This window comes from Diabrotica undecimpunctata, chromosome 5 (genome assembly GCF_040954645.1).
Source record: "Diabrotica undecimpunctata isolate CICGRU chromosome 5, icDiaUnde3, whole genome shotgun sequence".
NCBI lineage: Eukaryota > Metazoa > Arthropoda > Insecta > Coleoptera > Chrysomelidae > Diabrotica > Diabrotica undecimpunctata.
In genome coordinates this window covers 110,272,586-110,292,589 of record NC_092807.1, presented here as the reverse complement: position 1 = coordinate 110,292,589, position 20,004 = coordinate 110,272,586, and the positions used below count along the sequence as shown (strand labels likewise).

At 32.2% G+C, this 20,004-nt stretch overlaps 1 protein-coding gene across 1 annotated transcript in view; it reads left to right on the top strand.

Annotated features, from left to right (window-relative positions):
• Positions 1-710: 710 nt before the first annotated feature.
• The window catches only part of LOC140441678 (uncharacterized), a 349,982-nt gene continuing 330,688 nt past the window's right edge, over positions 711-20,004 (top strand). The window contains exon 1 of the mRNA XM_072532549.1: positions 711-1,038. Coding sequence (XP_072388650.1) covers positions 994-1,038 — 45 coding nt within the window. The 5' untranslated portion in view covers positions 711-993. The remainder of the gene's footprint in view (positions 1,039-20,004) is intronic.

The window sequence follows — 20,004 nt, the reverse complement described above, 5'->3', positions numbered from 1 at the left end:
GCAGTAATGTGTGCTTTATATTGAGTTAGTATGTCTATTAATTTTTTAAGATTTCCAGGTTCATAAAGTGTCCGCACATTCCACGTGTAAATTTTTAAATCTTTGTCCTTGTTTCGTTGCATTGGTCGTCGTCGTAAGTTCCGTCCGGTTTCTTTAGCTGTAGATCTCGTAACGATAATTTTTTTTACGGGGGAGAGTTGTTAGCCCTACGCCCAACCTCCAACCTGGAGGGCCGGGGACTCTTCTGTTGGGGTTACCATACCTTAGTCTGTTTTGGTTCACGGGTGGTATTTTATTTCCCACCTACTTGCCGGTCCTAGAACCGGTTAGGGCGTTCCCCTATCCACCACCTGGAACTCTATGTAAATAGCCTTTCTAAATATATGAATATATGTGAGTGATAATGTCTATTGATTTTTTTTACAAATATTCACATACACACATTTTTCTGTATCTAACTAGTACACGTTATAAAAATAATGGGGCATTGGAAGAAGGGTCTTGATAAAAACAAAATCACTTGTTTTTATTTTCTTCTACTAAACAAAATTATTACTATATTCGTTTGCATACGACAACAAAATTAGCTATTGCATGTAGTATCAAAATCCAGCCCTATCTTCCCTTTCTTTCTAGTTATCTTTTAGTTTACTGCACGCAACCGTGTCTGTAGCCACAGCGCGCGTTTTTAGCTTCACTTGCGAGGAATTCACCGATCTGCTAGATCCGCTATTTCGTACTTCGCTGGCTGTTCGAGTCGAGGTTCGAGTTTTCCACTGACGGCACAGACTTCAGTTTAGGCGCAACCTCCGGAGAGAGTGTTACATCGTTCTGTAAATCGTACTAGTGTGTATCGTGCAACCCGTGTTGTTCTCGGGTGCGAAATGATTTAACACTTGGCGGTTGAGTGTTTAGTTTTTATTTATTTGGTGTTTTCTTTTTTTTGTTTTACGATCCACTTTGGAATTTACCACGGATATATTATTATGCTGCATGGAGAAAAGTGTTTGTTTGTGTTCTAATAGGAATTTGAAAACGGTATGTTTAAGGACATGTTATTTTGTCATTATTCCCTCACTTAGCGAAAATACAACCATTAAATATGTTTTGTGCTGAAATCACCACAAAAATTAACCTTATACTTTTGCAACGGCATAAAATTCACCTGAAGATGAAACCACTGCATTCAATTAATTGGAATAAGACAAAGATTCGGATATAATATATTAGAATATATAGACAATTGCATCAAATAAGTACCTATGTAAAAAACTATCATTCAGTAAATTTTACAGCCATAACATCCTTTTATAACTCGTTATAGGTACTTATATTGTTCTTTTCTAGGTATTTGTGATAATTTTGTAAAATCTTATTGGGACGTTATGTATTTCTTCTGATATTTTTTTTCTCCAGATTCAACTAGTTTTTTGTGTTTAGTGTATATTGAGTATTAGCTAAGATGTTTCGAAATTCAGTTTTTCTATTTTTAAAATGTGTATCCGAATCAGGTGTTCTTGTTTTTTTTCGAGTTCTTAGTGGAGTTAAAAAAAACAAATAAACAATGTCTTTTCAGAAAAATTTTGAATATAGAGCCCAATATAAATCTAAAACTCATATAATAATTGAAAATCAGACTACAGAAAAGTAGTACAATGAACATGTACCAAAATGTTTACTTGCTGTTAAAGGAAAGCTTTTTTTCGACCACATTAAATTTCTAATATTGGAAATGTATTTGTGTCCATGCCATATTTATTTGATGTAACTATTCTAATACTTTCATTAAAAAAAACCTTTCTAGTGTAAATGTCTTCATATTTTATCATAAAACACGAAATTGTTTCTTGGATGAAAATCTTTATTTGCTGTTTAAAGATTGTTTTAGACTCAAATTAAATTCATGTTCCATTGTGCTGGAAATACCACGTCCTCTTTCAGATCTATTATTTTAATACCTAATTAGAAAAAATCCTTTTTGGTATAAATGCCTGTATCTTTTAACATAAAACAAATTGTTTATAATTTCCATCGACTATATACATAATTCGCTGATATATCAGTCAGAAAAAGGATAATTTCAAACCGATTTTTTGTGTCAACAAAGAGCTTAATATCGTGGACTTACTGCAAAAATCCGTTAAGTCCGTAATTGTTTGTTCCGAGAAAATTAACTTATAAAGTTTACTGTCTCATAAAAACTAAACTATTAATTTCTTATAATTATTATTTGAAAAAAATTAAAGTTTAAAGGTTGATATATTTCAGCAACACATATCTTGCTCACAATAATATTGTTTATAAGGGATGTTAAAAAACAAACAAAAATATGGGACTTAGATGATTTTCGCAGAATACAAATATCAAAAATGTAAACAAATCTTAAATTAACACAAGAAAAATGTTATAGCATGTATTAACTTCGTCTACAGTTGATTTCGATGTTGGCAAAAATTTGTACCCCACCGTGAAATTCTTATAGGATGTCCCCTTTACGACACAGTTACAGCAGGCTATTTTATCTTCTTTCCTTTTAAGTACTTATTGGAATTATTTTTGAATATAAATTTTGAAGAGTTATTTCTTCAAAAGAGTTTGGAAGAATTTTATCAAATACTTGATACCTATGGTCATATCTATGCTGAATTATTCCTGGTTTACTTTTTTCATATTTTAGGCACTTTAGGATGTCCCCTTTACGACACAGTTACAGCAGGCTATTTTATCTTCTTTCCTTTTAAGTACTTATTGGAATTATTTTTGAATATAAATTTTGAAGAGTTATTTCTTCAAAAGAGTTTGGAAGAATTTTATCAAATACTTGATACCTATGGTCATATCTATGCTGAATTATTCCTGGTTTACTTTTTTCATATTTTAGGCACTTGATTTTTAGCCAATTTACTGTTCTTTCTTCTGTATTTTTGTTTCTGTTTTTTATTAACTATGTTGATAAATCTGTAAGGTCTTTGATATCTGAAAAATTCATCTAACGAACATTATAGCCCCTAATTTTTTTGTTTCGGACACGTCTTGATCTAGCGATTCTAAAAATATTAAACCAGTCCTGAATGGTATAAACAGGAACGTATTTCTTTGTCTTTTCTATAGCACTGTGCATGCTGTCCACCTCCATAAAGGTTTGGCTACTTTCGAGGAACTTGTGCTCTATGATTTCTAGGTTTGAAGGTTGGACCAAATATAAAAATAGTGCTGCAACATTTTGATTGCGGTTTTGTCTGCCACAAGTATCAGAATACAAACAGAGCTGCTTTATCTCAGGTTTTATTTGGTTAATATAGTTAAGCAAGCAACTACCTACTTCTGAACTGCCTCTTTTTCCTTGTAACTCTGTCCATCCATAGCAAAAGGCATCATTTGGTTCACGTAGCTTATAAATGGTAAAATTATACCTATATACTTTAAGACTATAAGTAATACATAGAACTTACGTCACTCGAAGGTATTTGTAACACTGATTGCAAATCAAAGGTACAACACATAAATACCTTATGCTGCTGACATTTCTCCTTATCAGCTGCTTTCGCATGCATACACTCTTCCTTCCGTATAATGTGTTGTACATAGTCATCAGTGCAAAGCTGGCACTGATCTTTTTACGGCTTATAGAACAAGTTTCTTTTCTGGAATAATGAGATTCCATGATAGGAAACTTTTCTATATGATTTTTCACTCTTTCTATACTTTCTTGAACTGTCTTATTGTGTGGAGTCTTCTTACCTTTATTGTCTTACCCAACAAACATTTTCCCTCTTCCTTGCCTTTATACGCAGTATCAATCATATCGGCCGAAATGCATAAAGTTTTAAGAAAAAGCTTTTACATAAACTGATTTTTTGCACATCATTCTTTAAGTAGTAAATTATTGTATCTGTTCTTTCTTAAGTTCTTCTGAAAAATGTGCATTGCACTGGAACCGGCATTTTTCGCAGTTTGATAACTTTATTGACTTGGATTCAATTTTCTGTTTTTTCTTTGAATTTCTTTTCCATGTTGAAGTTTCAGCTTTCTTCCATCGACCTCTTTTTTGCCTAATTTCTATATCTGTTAAGTAATTGTTCATTTAATAATTTTTTTTCCATACTTGCCTCAGTACTTTAGACATTTTCCTTATCACTACTCTAGCTGTCTGATGAAGGTTGGTAATGTGATATAAATAATAATCTTGAATTGAACAATCCGAGTCGAAATCCGGCTTGCACCAGCAATAATATTTGGATCATGTTGTTGAAGTAGAACCAAAACAAGGGGAATTGTTTGAAACAACAGAATTAAAATTTAACATCCTATGAATTCCAAAATTATACCAATAATTATTTAATCTTTTACTTAGCTTCTAGCTAAAGTAATTACTTACTAAATTGGTAGGTATTTATTGATAATAATAATTAGTTGCAAATCTCAACAAGAAAACATTATGTACTTTTTAATTTAATAGATCTTTTAAAATGAAAATACATAATTTTCACCAAACATAACCTCACTTTCAGTAAAATTAATAATAATTATTAGTATTTACTATTAAATACATACCCAAATTATGGTTCTTGTCTTCTATTACCATTAACATTAATTTTTCACATCTACTTTTGCCACTTGTCATCATTTTATTGACTAAAAAACTGTAAAACTTAGCAAAGTACATAGTCTTAAATTCCCAAAAGAAATTATCTACAATTTAGGTTTACAAAAAACATTTTTGACGAAAAAAAAAGAGAAAAACACTATGCTTTATTTGTTTTAAACTGGCTGTTCATTACAAATGCAAGTGGGCACTAATCTGCACACAGAAGGTAAAGTTGTCGATCTGAAATCACTCAAAATAATATCCTCCTGTTAAAATGTAATTTTAGATATTATTTTCCAAAGAGTCCACCCTGTTCACATAGAAAGAACAATACAGACACATGGATTATATACCTAACAGGTGTGAAAATGATTGGTCAGTGTTGGAGAATCAAAAAGGGACAGATTTATATGTTAAATGAAATTAAATGTTAAAGCGGATACATCGTATTGATATCTAACATTATTTAAGCAATTTGCATAAATTAAAAACTTACTGATTTACTTATAAATTATGGATTTCCATCTCTTCCTCTTCTTCTGTGTCAGATTCGTTGTCTGGTCCGATTGGAATGATTATAGATTGACAAAATTCTTCAATGATCTTATCAGCAGTCCACAATCTTTCTTCCTATTTGTTATAAGTGGTTTGTGGCATTAGTCCAGTTATCTTTCGTTACGTTTTTTATGTACTATAAGGAAATCTTTTAATTTATAATTTATATTTTGCCTGGCCATGTTTTAGCCCATATTAACTCTATTAAATATCGTTGGCAAAGATCAGATGGCACACGTAATACAGTTATTCCTTTTGTTTTTGCCATTTCGCCAATGCCATATTTTTTATAGTACGATTTATGTTGCCTTGCAATTTTGCAATTCGCTATACAGTAGACTCCCTCTATAGCGAGAACTGAAATGGCAGATTAATTATATAAGCCGATCTCGTTATATCAAACAACAATAATGCTATGCATACATATGATATGTAGTTTTTTAGAATATGTAGCAGTAAGATGCTAAATATTGTTTGAATGCCGTTTTTGAAAAAAAGTTGTTTACTTTTATTGTCAATGATTACGTTAAAACAAGAATCTCTATTCTGTAAATCTGTATAAAGCGTATTTTCAAGGATAACATAAACATAAGTATTGCTTCTGCAATTGGAAGAAGTCTGTCCAGTATTCTATCTATCATATTTTCTAAACATGTGAAACAGTTGTATGCTTCTTCATTTGCGTTTTGTCTTTGGATAAAGTTTCTTACAACGTTTAAAACACTTTCCACATCTTGTCTATTTAGTGGATTTTGAAACGAACTCAAACCATTTTTCACAAAACCATGTTTGCTACCAATGTGCGTGATTATTAATCTTCGATCTTTTCCTGCGGGAGCATTTAAACAAGTAGAATATCCTTCTAGAAAAGCTTGTCGAGAACTTGTAATATTTTTTTATCCATACTTTTGAAACGGTATGATTTTTATTTAGCTAGTTCTCATCTAAGTAGAAAGTGCATCTTCTTTCTAATCTAAATCTTTTTATCGCTTTTAAAAATTGCCTTCGCCAACAAACAATCTCTTCTGTCTCGTTCAATATAGGTTTTTTTTCCTCGATTTTAATAACAAAAAAAAACAGATTTATTTAAGTAAGTAATTTCCATAACTTATCTCGACAAATGTTCTAATCTAAATCTAAATGTTAAATAGAAAGAATGAAAGAAGTTTCTATGAAAGTCATCAATTTCCATCGGTTGTTTTCCTTTATGTCTTTTTTTCTTAGCAATGTTTCCTTGTAATTCTTCTGTAATACCTACTTTTTTCGCTTAGAAATCTGTAAATGGTTCGTTCACCAATTTCTGTCACACCGGACCACATGGTCATTACATTATTAACCATTGTTAAAGGTTGAAGATGAACTAGGCAGTCATGAACATTGAACACAATGTTTTTTCTCTCGGAGAATACACGCCGTTTTTAAGTTTAGCAGCAACTAATTGACACGATGATGCCATTTTAACGCATGGACTCAACTGTTAACTGATAACACGAACGGTATCAAATTCGTTACAACTTTCCCTTACTCGGTCGGTAAGTAGGCAGGTTAAAAAAAATGCTTTGTAAATCCACAAATAGCACTACTATTAAAAGAGAGAATTAGGTATCAGGTACAAATATGTAACTAAAGTATTTAATACATCACATAATTTTTCAAAAAAAATCCTTATTGGTTTCAACTACATCCGTACGGTAATGGTTTATGGCCCTGACGGCAATTCTTGCTCAATTTGAAGATTTGCATTTTTAATATGCTGTCAGTTGCAAATAAATTGACTTTGCTCATCTTATCTAAACTAAATACCCTGACAATTAAGTCTATAAGTACTTTTAACAAAATTAATTTTCCATTTTTTTACTTTTATTGTGTTTATGTAAAAGTTATGGTAGAATTGACAATTTTTTATAATAATTGGTTGTTATTATGTGGAATTTTTTCCGTTGAAAAACCTAAGATATGTGCAGTAATCCGTTTTTTGAATTTTTTTTATATCTCGGTTATTATATACTTTTAGTAATGAGCATTACTAAAAGTGATCTTAAATACTCTTGAGCTTCTGCTTCGTTCTTTAGTTCGTCGTTACTGTTTTTTACATTTGCCAAAGAACGACTTAATGTTTTTTTCAAAATGTTTTCTACTTCGGTTGGTATGGGCCTAAAATTGTTATGATAGATTATTACAAATATATAATACTTGATGTTCTTTTTATTTTCATGTCAATTTGTCTATATTGTGTGGAAATTTAGTCTATATTCAGTGTGATGTTTTTTGCTTTATGTTAATATAACATAAACATAATAAATTTCCTCCGTCAATCCCATAAGAATATAAAAGAATGCGTTTCATCGACCGTTTTATTTATTGGCGATACTGTATCTTTGTAATAAGTCTATGCTAATTCATTACATATACGGACCTAACATTTCTTCAGTACAAATTTAAATAAGGTGAATTGGTTAAATAGAAATAAAAATCTAAAAAACAATTTCAGAATACAATTCATGTTACATAAAATATGTAAATGAAAAATATAGATCTTGACTTTAACAATCAGAAAGCCAGAAAAAATAGTACAGTAGACTCCCTCTATAACGAGAACTGAAATGACAGACTAATTACCTCGTTATAAGCCGATCTCGTTATATCAGACAATAATAATATTGTGCATACATATGAATGTGTAGTTTTCTAAACCATTAACTTCCTGTAGAGAAGCCATTCGGAGCAATATAAGATGCTAATAAATATTGTTTGAATGGCGTTTTTGAAAAAAAGTTATTTACTTTTATTGTCAATGAAATATATTAAAACATAAAAGAGTTGTTTACTTTTATTATCAATGATATACGTTAAAACAAAAAATCTGTACTTATATTTTTTTCCAACTACATAATGTATAAAGCGTATTTTCAAGGATAACATAAACTATTGCTTCTGCAATTTTAAGAACTCTGTCATTTTTAACTGCTTTAAATGGTCCAGTATCATTCTATCATATATTTTCTAAAGATGTGAAACAGTTGTATTTATTCATTGTAAAGAAGTTTATTGCGGGCTGCAGTTAAGTTTATTGAGGGGCTGTTTGAAAAGGTATTTATTTATAGCCACGACCGAACCAAAAACGTAAAAAACACGTTTTTGGATCTTATTTTCTCTCGTTATAACCAAATTTGCCTCGCTATAGACGGTTATAGTTCAATAGAAATTTCACCGTACATAATGTATCTCGTTATAAGCGAAACCTCGTAATAACCGTGTTCGTTATAGAGGGAGTATACTGTATATCAATTATAATAGCCTCTTACTAAGCATTTCTTCTTTTTATTCACCTTATCAATTTCCAGGACAAATTCAAAGAATGAATTAAAAAATTCGTAGCAAAATTTGTTACTTAATTTGTAAAAGGTCATATAGAGAGACCACAATTAATTCTAATGAAAATTACATTTTTTATTTTCCTTTGACATTTCGATTTCCAATTCGGGAATCGTTTTCAAGAAATTATGTAATAAAAATTGTAAAAAGTGTAATGTTCATTACTAAATTAGTTCGTAGTAGATTATTATCATAATAAACTTTGATAAAACAAAGGCAGATATCGAGCAGTTTTATTAATTAAACCTTGCCCAAGTTAATTAATAAAACTGTGCTCGATATCTGCTTTTATTTTATCAAAGTTCATTTATGCGAGCATTCAACCTTATCAAATTATCATAATAGTTTTATTAGATCAGTTTTGGTAAGATTTGTTTCGGTTAGGTTAGGTTCAAGAGTTACATAGAACCGATTAGATAGATTAGGGTGGATTATGCAATCTGCATGACTAGTGGAGGTTTGTGGGATTGTTAAGGCTTAAGCGAGAGAGAATATTTATTAATTCCGTTCTAATTTTTTATTAAACGTTACAAGGTACTGCGTGACAGTAGTCTCTTCATTTCGTGGTTTAAGAATCAAAATACTTTCACTAGTTTATCCACAAAAATACATTCAAATTTAGGCTATTTAATACTAAAGTTTTATTTAAAATCCTTTATAAAAGGTATATTATTAAAAAGACCCCTTCGAGGTATATCACAACAGAATGTTTTCTGTTGTGAACTAAATAGTCCATCATCAGTGCACTTACCAGGTGTTCATGAGTCAAGGCCATTAAATATTTTGGTAAAAACCGTTAAAATTGTTCAAAAGCTGTTTATTACATTTTTGTTAAGAATTTGGTGTGATGTTAACGTTTTTATCAGATACCCTGCATGCTGCATGTCAACGTAAGACTCCCAATTTTGCGTAGTTGCTGACCCTGATACGATGTCTCATTATGGATCTAGAAGGCAACTGTTACCGATCAAACTTACAGATATTGTTCTGAAGCTATTTTCTTAAGGCATTATAAAGTAATTACTATTTAAATGGGAATAAGGTTAAAGTACGTTTATTGACGTGTCAATTTCCACTTCGGAAATCGTTCTCAAAATACAAACATTGTATTCTCAATGTTTGTATTTTGAGGACGATTTCCGAATCAGTTAGAACTGAGTGTCGTTTGAGGGAGTATAGTAGTTCGGGTATATGCTTAGAGATAAAAAAAAATGTAACAAAAATCTGGAAAATTGGACTTTGCGCATTACGAACAATACCATAAACATTCATAATGAATCAAAATATTCATTAAAAGAACACTTAACATGTACTCAGAGGTCATAATTATTACAAACTAAAAATAAAATATTTTGTACATTCTTTCCCAGCAGACGACTTTTTCGCTCTGAAATTAATTGTCCAGATTTTGAGAACAGCCGCCCTCTAATCATAAAATAATCTTCTTGCGTTGCGACGCCGACAGTAATACCGTATCGAAACTTTTTAAAAATATGTCACCTTAGCTGATAAAAAATATAATAAGGTTAGCATACCTACTGTTAAGGACACCCACTCAATAATTTAAATTTTTTCCTTATTAATAATTTAGTTAGAGGGAATCGATACCACAAATCTTATCGACTAAGCATAAACATCGTTTCTGCTGGGTGTGCGATAACTCAATCGGTTACACAAAATTTGCTGAAAGATCGCGGCTAATATTCAAAAGTAACGAGACAAATTAAAATAATTACTTAATAACAGATAATGCCGGCTAATGTAAACAAAATACCGAAATATTTAAAATAACGAAGTAACGATATATAATTCGGTATTTGGTATTTCGGGTATTGGATAGTGACGCATATAAAGTAACGAGTAGTTACTTTTTCGACATCACTAAACTTTATTCTCAATTGAGCTTTCCTTAATACTTTAATACCTCTCCTAATAATTGTTTTTCATCTAATCTTAATCATTAATTTGTTTTTTTTTTTGTGTTTTAACCATGTTTTAGAACATGCAAGATTATTAAATGCAAACGTTTATTAAGACACAGATTGACTCGCGTGAGACATGGTAGATAGCTCAGTTAGTTAGAGCAAAGGCACGGATCGCTTAAATCGTAGGTTGAAACCCCACGCGGAGTCAGTTGTTTAGACATTTATTAATTTGGTTGGTCTTTATTATGGCTATGTTAATTCAAGCTTAAAATGTACCTACTCTGTTACGTTGTTGTAAGATCTAAAGTAACGTTTAATAAATATCAATAGGTTAATGGGTAACTGCGAGTCTTTCAAGATTCTTGCTGAAAGACCAAGACCGGGAGCGCAATATCAGACCAAGACAAGATGTATTGGCGCAAGACCAAGACTGTCTAAGTCTCGTCTTGTTCTTGCATTTGGGAAACACTAATGAGCTACAGCTCTGATTCTATTGGGTCGACAGATTTCAATAAATACATCATTTTTTTTGTAAGCTAAATTTTTTCTCATTAAGTACTTATTATTATTATTTTTTTTTGGTAAAATACTTACTTTTTGAGTTATTTGTGAAAATCCGTCTGAAAACGTGTTTTTTTTTGACAAATGAACATGAACATTTTCACTCGCAAATAACTCAAAAAATATTGACTTAGCGGAAAAAACTCTATCGAACAAAAGTTGCTAAGAATTAATCAATTTATCCATTTCCGCACTTATTTTGAACGTATGTTTTTTACACCTGAGAAGGAGTGGCTTTCACCCCCCCCCCCCCCCTGCAAGTAAAAGCAACCATGAGCTCAAGTCCAAAAGTGAAGCAGAAGGTAAGAGGAACCAAATTTTCAAGCAAATACGTCGTGACAACGAAAATTACACTTCAAAACTGTCATTAACTGGCCTATATTTGAATGCCCAGAATATTCACACGAAAAAAAGAAGTATGGTTTAACTTTACGTGAGTGTTTAATAGGTTAAGCGCCAAGGATTTTTCACCAAAATGTTCCCCTGGACCAAAGCAATGTTAAACAAAATTTTAACATTTAATCCACATTCAAATCGAATTCCAAATATTTGAACCATTTTTTATTAAAAAAATAGAGCAGTCACCGGTGTCCGCTTTGGCCTGACGCGATTTACGTATGGACACCGGTGTCCGCCATGGCCCACTGGAGACGTTCAAACCGAGCAGACACCATATTCATCGAGGTGTCCGATGACGCGACGAAAGGAAGTTGCACAATTTCTAGGTTTACTGGGCTACATGGGAATAGTGCTAATGAATTACATTCGGGATTATTCGTCAACGAAGTAGATGTTCAAAAATAATGTCGCTCCTAATATTATGAGCCGCAATCGATTTGAGTTACTTCTGAAAATGTGGCACTTCTCAGATAACTGTAAGTGTCTAGAAGGAGACCGACTGTATGAAGTGCAACCACTTATAGACTAAATCATAAGCAACTATCAAAAAATAGTTACACCAGGGAAAACATTTTGCATCGATAAAACCATGGTACCGTTTCAGGGACGTTTACTCTTCAATCAGTATAATCCACAAAAGTGCCATAAATGTGGCATTAAAATATTTAAATTATACATATACTTAGAATGGTTATACGTGGAACCTAATTGTATATGCAGGCAAGGAGAAGCAATGTGAATGAGCAGCTCTACTGCAGTGCTAAAATTGTCGCGAGGTCTTTTAGGGTCTGGTAGAATTTCTGTAACTGATAACTGGTGTCATCATCAATCAGCCAATCCCGTCCACTGCTGGACATAGGCCTCCCTCAGTTCTTTCCAGTGTTCTCTACACTGGGCCGCTTGTAGCCAGTTTCCCGCTACTCTTTTTATGTCGTCGGTCCATCTAGTCGGTGGTCGTCCTCGGCTTCTTTTATAATTTCTGGGCCTCCATTCCATAATTCGTCTTGTCCATCGTCCATCTTGTGTTCTGGCTAAGTGTCCTGCCCAGTTCCACTTAAGTCTCGTGGTTCTTTCGATGACGTCTTGAACTCCTGATCTTTGCCTGATTTGTCGGTTTGTTATGTGGTCTCGGAGGCTCACATTCAGCATTGCACTGGATAACTGGTGTACAAGCCTTCAATTACCGCACATACTTTTGAATAACAACACCCATTGTCTCGGAACTTAATCGCAAGGGTAATCCAGGTGCAGTAATAAATAAAAACCTTAAAAAAGGTGAAGTAATTGCCAGAGAAAATGAAAGAAGAATATGCGTCCTCAAGTGGTATTACAAAAAGATGTTTTGGTTTTATCCACCTGTCAAAACGCTGAAATGGTCCACCTTCAACGTCGGGGAAATAATAATCAAAAACCGAAAGCGGTAATTGATTACAATTCAGGTAAAAGCTCTATTGATTTATCCGATCAAATGTCGAGTTACAGTACGGCGCTGCGACGATCTGTCCGTTGGTACAAAAAAACAGCAATAGAAATTTAATTAGTTACTTCAATTGTTAATGCCCATTTCATCTACAAGGAGGCCGAACAGACCAACATATCCATAAATGATTTTAGATATGCAGTTATTGAAGAATTGTTAAAATTTGAAGGCGGATAGTTTTATGAACGTACGTACACGTCGTGCAATATTAAAGCTCAATGCTCATGTATTTACGAAATTAGACTGTAAGGCACGGGAAAATAGACGGTTCTGCAAGGGATGTTAGCAAGCGAAAACAGGATGGCCTGATAGATCAAAATAAAGTGAAGAAAGTAACGTACTGTGCCCAGTGCGAAAGTAGTCCTAGGTTTTGTCTGGAGTGTTTCAATTTATTTCACAAAACTCATTAATTTTTTTGAAATACTTAATGTACATATGTACCTATAATAGATATGTATTTCAATAGCTTATTTGTATAATACATTTTTTTATCAATTGTAGGTATTCTTCTTTGTATACTTAACGAAAGACCTCAAGTTAGTTTTTACACCAGATTTTTCTAATCGGAATTGAGACACAGAACCTGGTTCAACATTCTATATTACAGGGCTATAGCGGACACATTCCTATGTTAAAACCGCATAAAATCGTGTCCTCACGGCCGGGTAAGGATGATGAAAAATTTAAAGTCAAGAGGACACCAATGTCCGTCGTGGCCCAGGCGACGAATTCCAAATAGGACACCCGTGTCCGCCGTGGCGCTTTTAAACTATTAAAAGTAAACTGTGACTCCCACTAGAGTTAAGTTCCGATCATTATGACTATGAAATGAAAAAATATAAGCTCTAATATATACTTAAGTAGTTTTGTCGTACCGAGTGTAAGCGTGTGTAAGTAAATAAAAAATAAATATTTAATATTCTTGTTTTTGGTTATGTCGATATTGTAAGCATCGATTTCCAACACACACTGTTTATTTTCGTATATATCTAAAACTGACTCTGCAGAAAATGTCTGAAGCGGAGAGCTAAAAGGTAATTTTTCAACCAAATGTGCAGATCATCCGCATTTTCGGACAAACGAGAAACAATTCCAATTTCCAAGCGAAAATTCTGCAGATATTCAATGTATTTCTGTGAACTTTGCAAAACATAAAATCGGTAAATCCTTCAACTTCACGAAAATATTTCCGGATTTATTAAAATTTTTCTCTTTTCTCTCAATAATGCAAAGCTGTAAAGTATCCAAGGATTCAAAAGAATCAACGGAAATATAAAGTGCCTCAGGAAAGTTAAAACATTTATCGGCGGAGCCCTAAGCCATTTAATGCATAATCAAATTTGAGATTATTTTTCATCCGATACTTATATCATTGATAAATAATTTCCTACGAACTAAGCTTGGGTAAAAAATATTGTCAATAATTTGTATTTGGAAGCTGCTAATATAAAAGTTTTATGAAATATTTCATTTTGTTGAACGAAAATTTACTTATTACAAAGGAAAAAGTTTTTGTGGTATTTTTAATGCATTCCATTGATGGCTTTATTACTTATTATTTAAAGTTCAGGAATGCCATCAATTTACAGGGCATATACTTGTTCGCTCCACTACAGAAAAGGGTCACAAGTAAATTCGGTCCGGCCACGTCCGGAAATATATTTTTAAAAAAGATAGTTTAAAAATGCCTTTAATATGTATACAATGAATAATAATGAATAGTCAGGGTCAACGTAAATAGAGAATGTTGTCTTGATAAAGAAGGTACTTTGATAAAAGTTATTAATAAAATTTTTAATAATTATTTCTCAAACTTTGTAGTTACCTAAATACAAAACTACTTATCTTTACAAAATTTTATAACGATATTATCACTGAAGTATTTTGATTGTTGTTGTTGTTGATCGTTCAATATTTGATTGGGTTTTCCGTATCAGAAATTGCAAGTGATTATTCTTAGAAAAGATTGGTAATTAGTGTTCTACCTGAAATTTTAATAGAGGTGGTGCGTATCTCAATATTATTACTTTAGTTACTGTTAGTTAGGTTACTGAGTATTCAACGGACAATGACGTCCTGCAATACATTAGATATATGTTTAGTTTTAAATATTTTATATTAAACAAAAATTGTTTAATTTATTAATGTTTGTATTTTGAGAACGAAACGTCAATAAACTTATTTTAACCTTCAAATGTGGCTTATTCCCAATAAAATAGTAACTATTTTTTAATGGCTCATCATTTTTTGTCACAACTTTGTATCCGTAGAGTAGTATAATACCATTATACATTTGTGTAATATACATTTTTTCCTGTACTCTAACACTCCCTATTATACTACGCACTACAAAGTTCATAATTAAACAGTTTTCACATTTAGTAAAGCTCGGCATTTATACATAATACATAAATCACCTACACAAATGTTTCCTTTTTTAAAAGGTCGAGAAAATTTATTCAGTTGTTTTGGGACACCTGTCACTTCAGACGACAATCTCAGAAAAATGTAGACCAAACTAAAAAGAATAGTGGTTTCAACAATAACCTACTTTTATCTATGTCTGAATAACACCTGAGGTAGATTCCCACACTAATTATTTCTTTATTAACAGAATCGATTAAGATATGGGAATATATTAATAGACTGAAGAGATCAGAATTTAAAATTTGTTGGTGATGCTCACTTATATACCGAGTAAGAATAAATTATTTTAAAGAATTAACGCGACTTTTTTAACAATGTTTGAAGATAAAAGGTTAGTAAAACATTGTTTTATGGGGAACTGTGAAGAAAATCAATTATCTGATCCAGAAGATCAGAAATAAATAAATTTGAATGCTTTTGTACTTGGTAATTTTTTTTTTGTATTCTCTTGATACCACATTCTCATAAAAATCTTAAATAACAAATTAACAAAAAACTTCAGGAGACGGGGTCAATGCTGGGCACCAGATACCTTGGAGATAGGGATTGCAATCCAGTAGTATTTTCAGTCCATCTGGATTTTTGCAAAATTGGTCTGAATCCAACTGGATCCAGCGCGAATCCAGCAAATTGTGGAATTAAAATAAAAACACGATTTTAATGTTTTATTTTTGCTCATTTATTATTTTTGGCTAATGCTAATGGCTAGAAAAAATGCTAAAAAACTCGTCCTTCGTAAACCATGGGAGTAAAACATAGGAATTTGCTTGTGTCGTCTGAGAATGGTCACGAATGAACTTTTATCCAAATGAACTTATCTGTTGTAAGAGTAGTTCATTTGAAGAAAATTTCATTATAATGGCAATTTTGAGCTGACACAAGTTAAGTAATATGTTTTTCTTCCATGGCTTACTAAGGGCGATTTTTTTTGATCTCATGATAAAAATCAGTCTGTATTCTAAATTTCTAAACAACAGAAACATGAATTTTTTGGAAGTAGACCTTAAAAAACATATTTTATATACCGTCTTATCACCTAACCTACTTCGCATAGAACTGCACATATAGCCGGTTGGGGAGAAAGCCCTTTCGGCCATTTTAAGGTCATCAAATAGTCATAAACGATGGACAAATCATCCCCTTTTACTCCTTTGGTCTCATAAAGGTTCATTTCCTTTTTCAAAATCTTTTCGTAATCTTTTTGAGAACCAGTTTCTTTTGGTTATAAAAGTTTTTTCTCTCTCTCGTTTCAGTTCAATCTCAAGTGTTTATTCTAAAGTAAAATTCACGGGCGCTGGATTAGCTGGCAAAACTTCAACTTCCATTTTGCCCTCTTACACTGGTTCCACAAATTGTCATCTCTTTTCGCATTGCATTATTTTTCGGCATGGTAAAATAACGAGGATTTTTTAGTCTTTCGTCCCAGTTTTTTGGATTTTGTAAGTACACTAATGTACCGGTAACTTCAGAGAGACGCCGTTTCGCGATTCTGTTGCGTAGTGCTTCCGATAGCTCGGCACTAAGGCTAAAGTCCTGGCTACTTAGTTTGTCTAAGACAAAGTTCATGGTTGTGTCGGTCGTTATCACAGTAGACTCTCGTCTGCAAAGAGCTTTTACAGCCAGTTTCACCGGTTGAAAAGTGACGATCCACGTTGTAGAAATGCTGAGTTCAATTGCAATTGCAATCTTTATTTGGAGATCATCGCCGTCGTAATATTCGTGATCAGCAACATCAAAAACATCCGAGTAGTGACTTTTGAGTAATTTCGAAGGAAAATAAGGTAATAACTCTAGGAGACGAGGTCCACATTTGGCTTCAGGTAGCTCGAGGATCATCGCTGTCATAATAGTTGTGTTCAGCGACCTCGAAAACCCCGAAAGTAATGACTGATTTCGAATGAAAATAACATAAAACTCCTGGGGATGAGGCCCACCCTTGGCACCAGGTAGCTCGAAGACCATCGTGGTTATCATATTCATGTTCAGCGACCTCGAAAACCCCCGAGTAATAAAATTACACTCATTCCTGTCGATATTTCCTTAGTTGCAAATTTTTCGTTTTCTATGCACTTGGGAAATACAGTTTCCTTATGCACAAATTGCATTTCTCATTTTACCACTATGAATGTTTTATATAAAACTTTAGAGGTCGCTGGTTAAATGATATTAGATAAATAATTATAAAGTAAAAATTCAGTATTTTGTTTGTGAATAAATTAGCGACAAATAGCAAATACAACTGTCAGTAAATTACGAAATTAACTAGCCATACTCATTATTGTTGTTTGTACAAAGAATATAGACTTACCCTCTGAAATATTGATGTCGTATTATTCTTAGTCAGTGGAATATCGTGTGTACCGCGTCGGGGCGCCCGCCGACGCTCGATGGCGAGAACCTATCACACACTAGGTCCGTTTGGTTCGCTGTCTTGGGATGAAGTGTCTTGAGATTGCAGGTCAGAAAAGAACCTTCTGGCCGTTGGGTGGAAGAGGGTACATCAATAAATCACCCTAGTGTATTGTGATTTTGAGTGGCGATAATTTAAGTTAATTGTTACTGTAATACGAAACCGTACACTTGTGTGCATCTTTGTGACACAGAATACAAAAGAGAAGTCAAATTCTCCGTACTTAAAACATAATACATGAGATAGCCAGTTTAACAATTTTACGAAATAACAGGAAGCAATATATTTTAACAAAGTCGTTAGAATACACGATTGAATTAGATCACATTATAGTACACTAAAAGAAAAATATTATTAGTAACAAAATGAAAAGAAATAGTACATACTTTCCCAAACAATGAATTTTGTTCAAAACCTTTCCTGACACTTTCCCGAATTCAATGCAAAGAGTTGCACAGCGATTCATCTTGCTGCGGAAAATTGGTAGCTTAGTGCTTCGTTTCCCCTTTTAAATATTTACTTCACTCATTTTTTAAATACGTCTATTATTAAATCATCTGTTACTGATGTATATTTAATTTATCAAAATATATGCTTAATTTTAATGTGTAAATACCTCATAACTTATTTACCACCATATCCGAAAGCGGTTTGGTTCTGATTTGTAAATTGCGCTCAAACGTTCATATAGGGTTCATTTATATTCGCTACACAAAAGTTACTGGCTTTATACAAACCGAAAACTTCGCATGAAGTAACCAAAAATTCACTTTGAAGTATGCTATTCTCACTAAATAAATTTAACCTCTCAACAATGTAAAGTTTCATTACCCAACGAAATTTTGCGGTAGATTTGATATCGTGATATGAATATTTTAAAAAAGCGACTTTAAAATAATTAATTATAAATATTAATGATATATTTAATTAACTAATAAGCAATATTACAACAATTCGAAATTAGAAAATTACAATTACTTTATACTTAGGCAAACTATGCTAACTAGAGTTTAGTTATCCATTAGGGGCTTTATGGGTGTAGGAAATTTCGACACTAAAATAAGCAGGTAGCGACTAAAATTTAATGGCAATTTTCGACACCAGCCCCAATTCCCGTTTTTATCTTACAGGTATATTCGACACCAAATAAATATAGCTGCGACATAAATAAAATACCATAATTAATTAATTTATTTATTTTAATAAAAGTAATGTGCATTTTATTTCTTTATAACTGTAATAATATCTAAATATAATACAACTAGTACCTAATTTTTGTACATTTTACCGTTAATATACTTGTATACAATGATTTATTTGCTATTATAGGAATGATAAGATACAGCTTTTATAAAATCTAACCTACGTATTTGTTGGGATCGTAGTTTATCCATCATTTTCTCCAAAAATGCCAATTTAGCCTTAACAGTAGTATCTTTGATTTTTGCCGGTATACGTAAACTATTTATTTTGACATAAGTGTCTACTTGAAATTATTTTAACTTTTCAATAAAAATAAAAATAGAAGGATGTGTTAAATAAAAAGAAGAATTAAATCTCGAATGAAAGGATTCACAGACGGATTCTGATTAGACCATATGTGTGGTGGAAATAGGGCGCTATCGAAAATGTAATTTTCCAGTAAATAATCTGCATATATCAAGTGTTGCGTTTATAGGTTTATATGACATTAAATCATAAAGAAAGCATTCTTCAACTTCTGCTGGATTTAAATAAGTTAAACCAAACGTATGCCTTAACCATTTTCCAATTTCTGAATTTGTATCCTTATATTCTTGTACCAAACCCAAAAATTGAATTTTTTTAAACCAGTTTTGGTGTAAGTGAAAACGGCATCCACTAATTTTTGCATTGGGCTACATATACAATAAAGCACAGTGAATTGCTTTTTCAAAGTCCACAAATATTTCAGTTGGCTCTAATGATAATTGAAATGTTTCAAAAATCTTAGACCTTAATAAAGAAAATAAATTTTTGTATGCCATTGACAATTTGTCCTTTAACAAACAGTATGCTAAAGGAACATAATGTCCATTTTCCAAGCCATGTAAATAATTGTAGAAAATATTTGGTACTGTATGAAAATGTACCATCCATATACAAAGTTTTTAATTTACACAACAAACGAATATTTGTCTCTCATGAAAATACAATTACATTTAATTCAGGATGATTTAAAAACAAAAAACTTTCATTGCGACAGGTTTTAGGAGAATAATTACTAACCGCGTTATGGACTTCTGATATGCTTCTTGGTAACGGA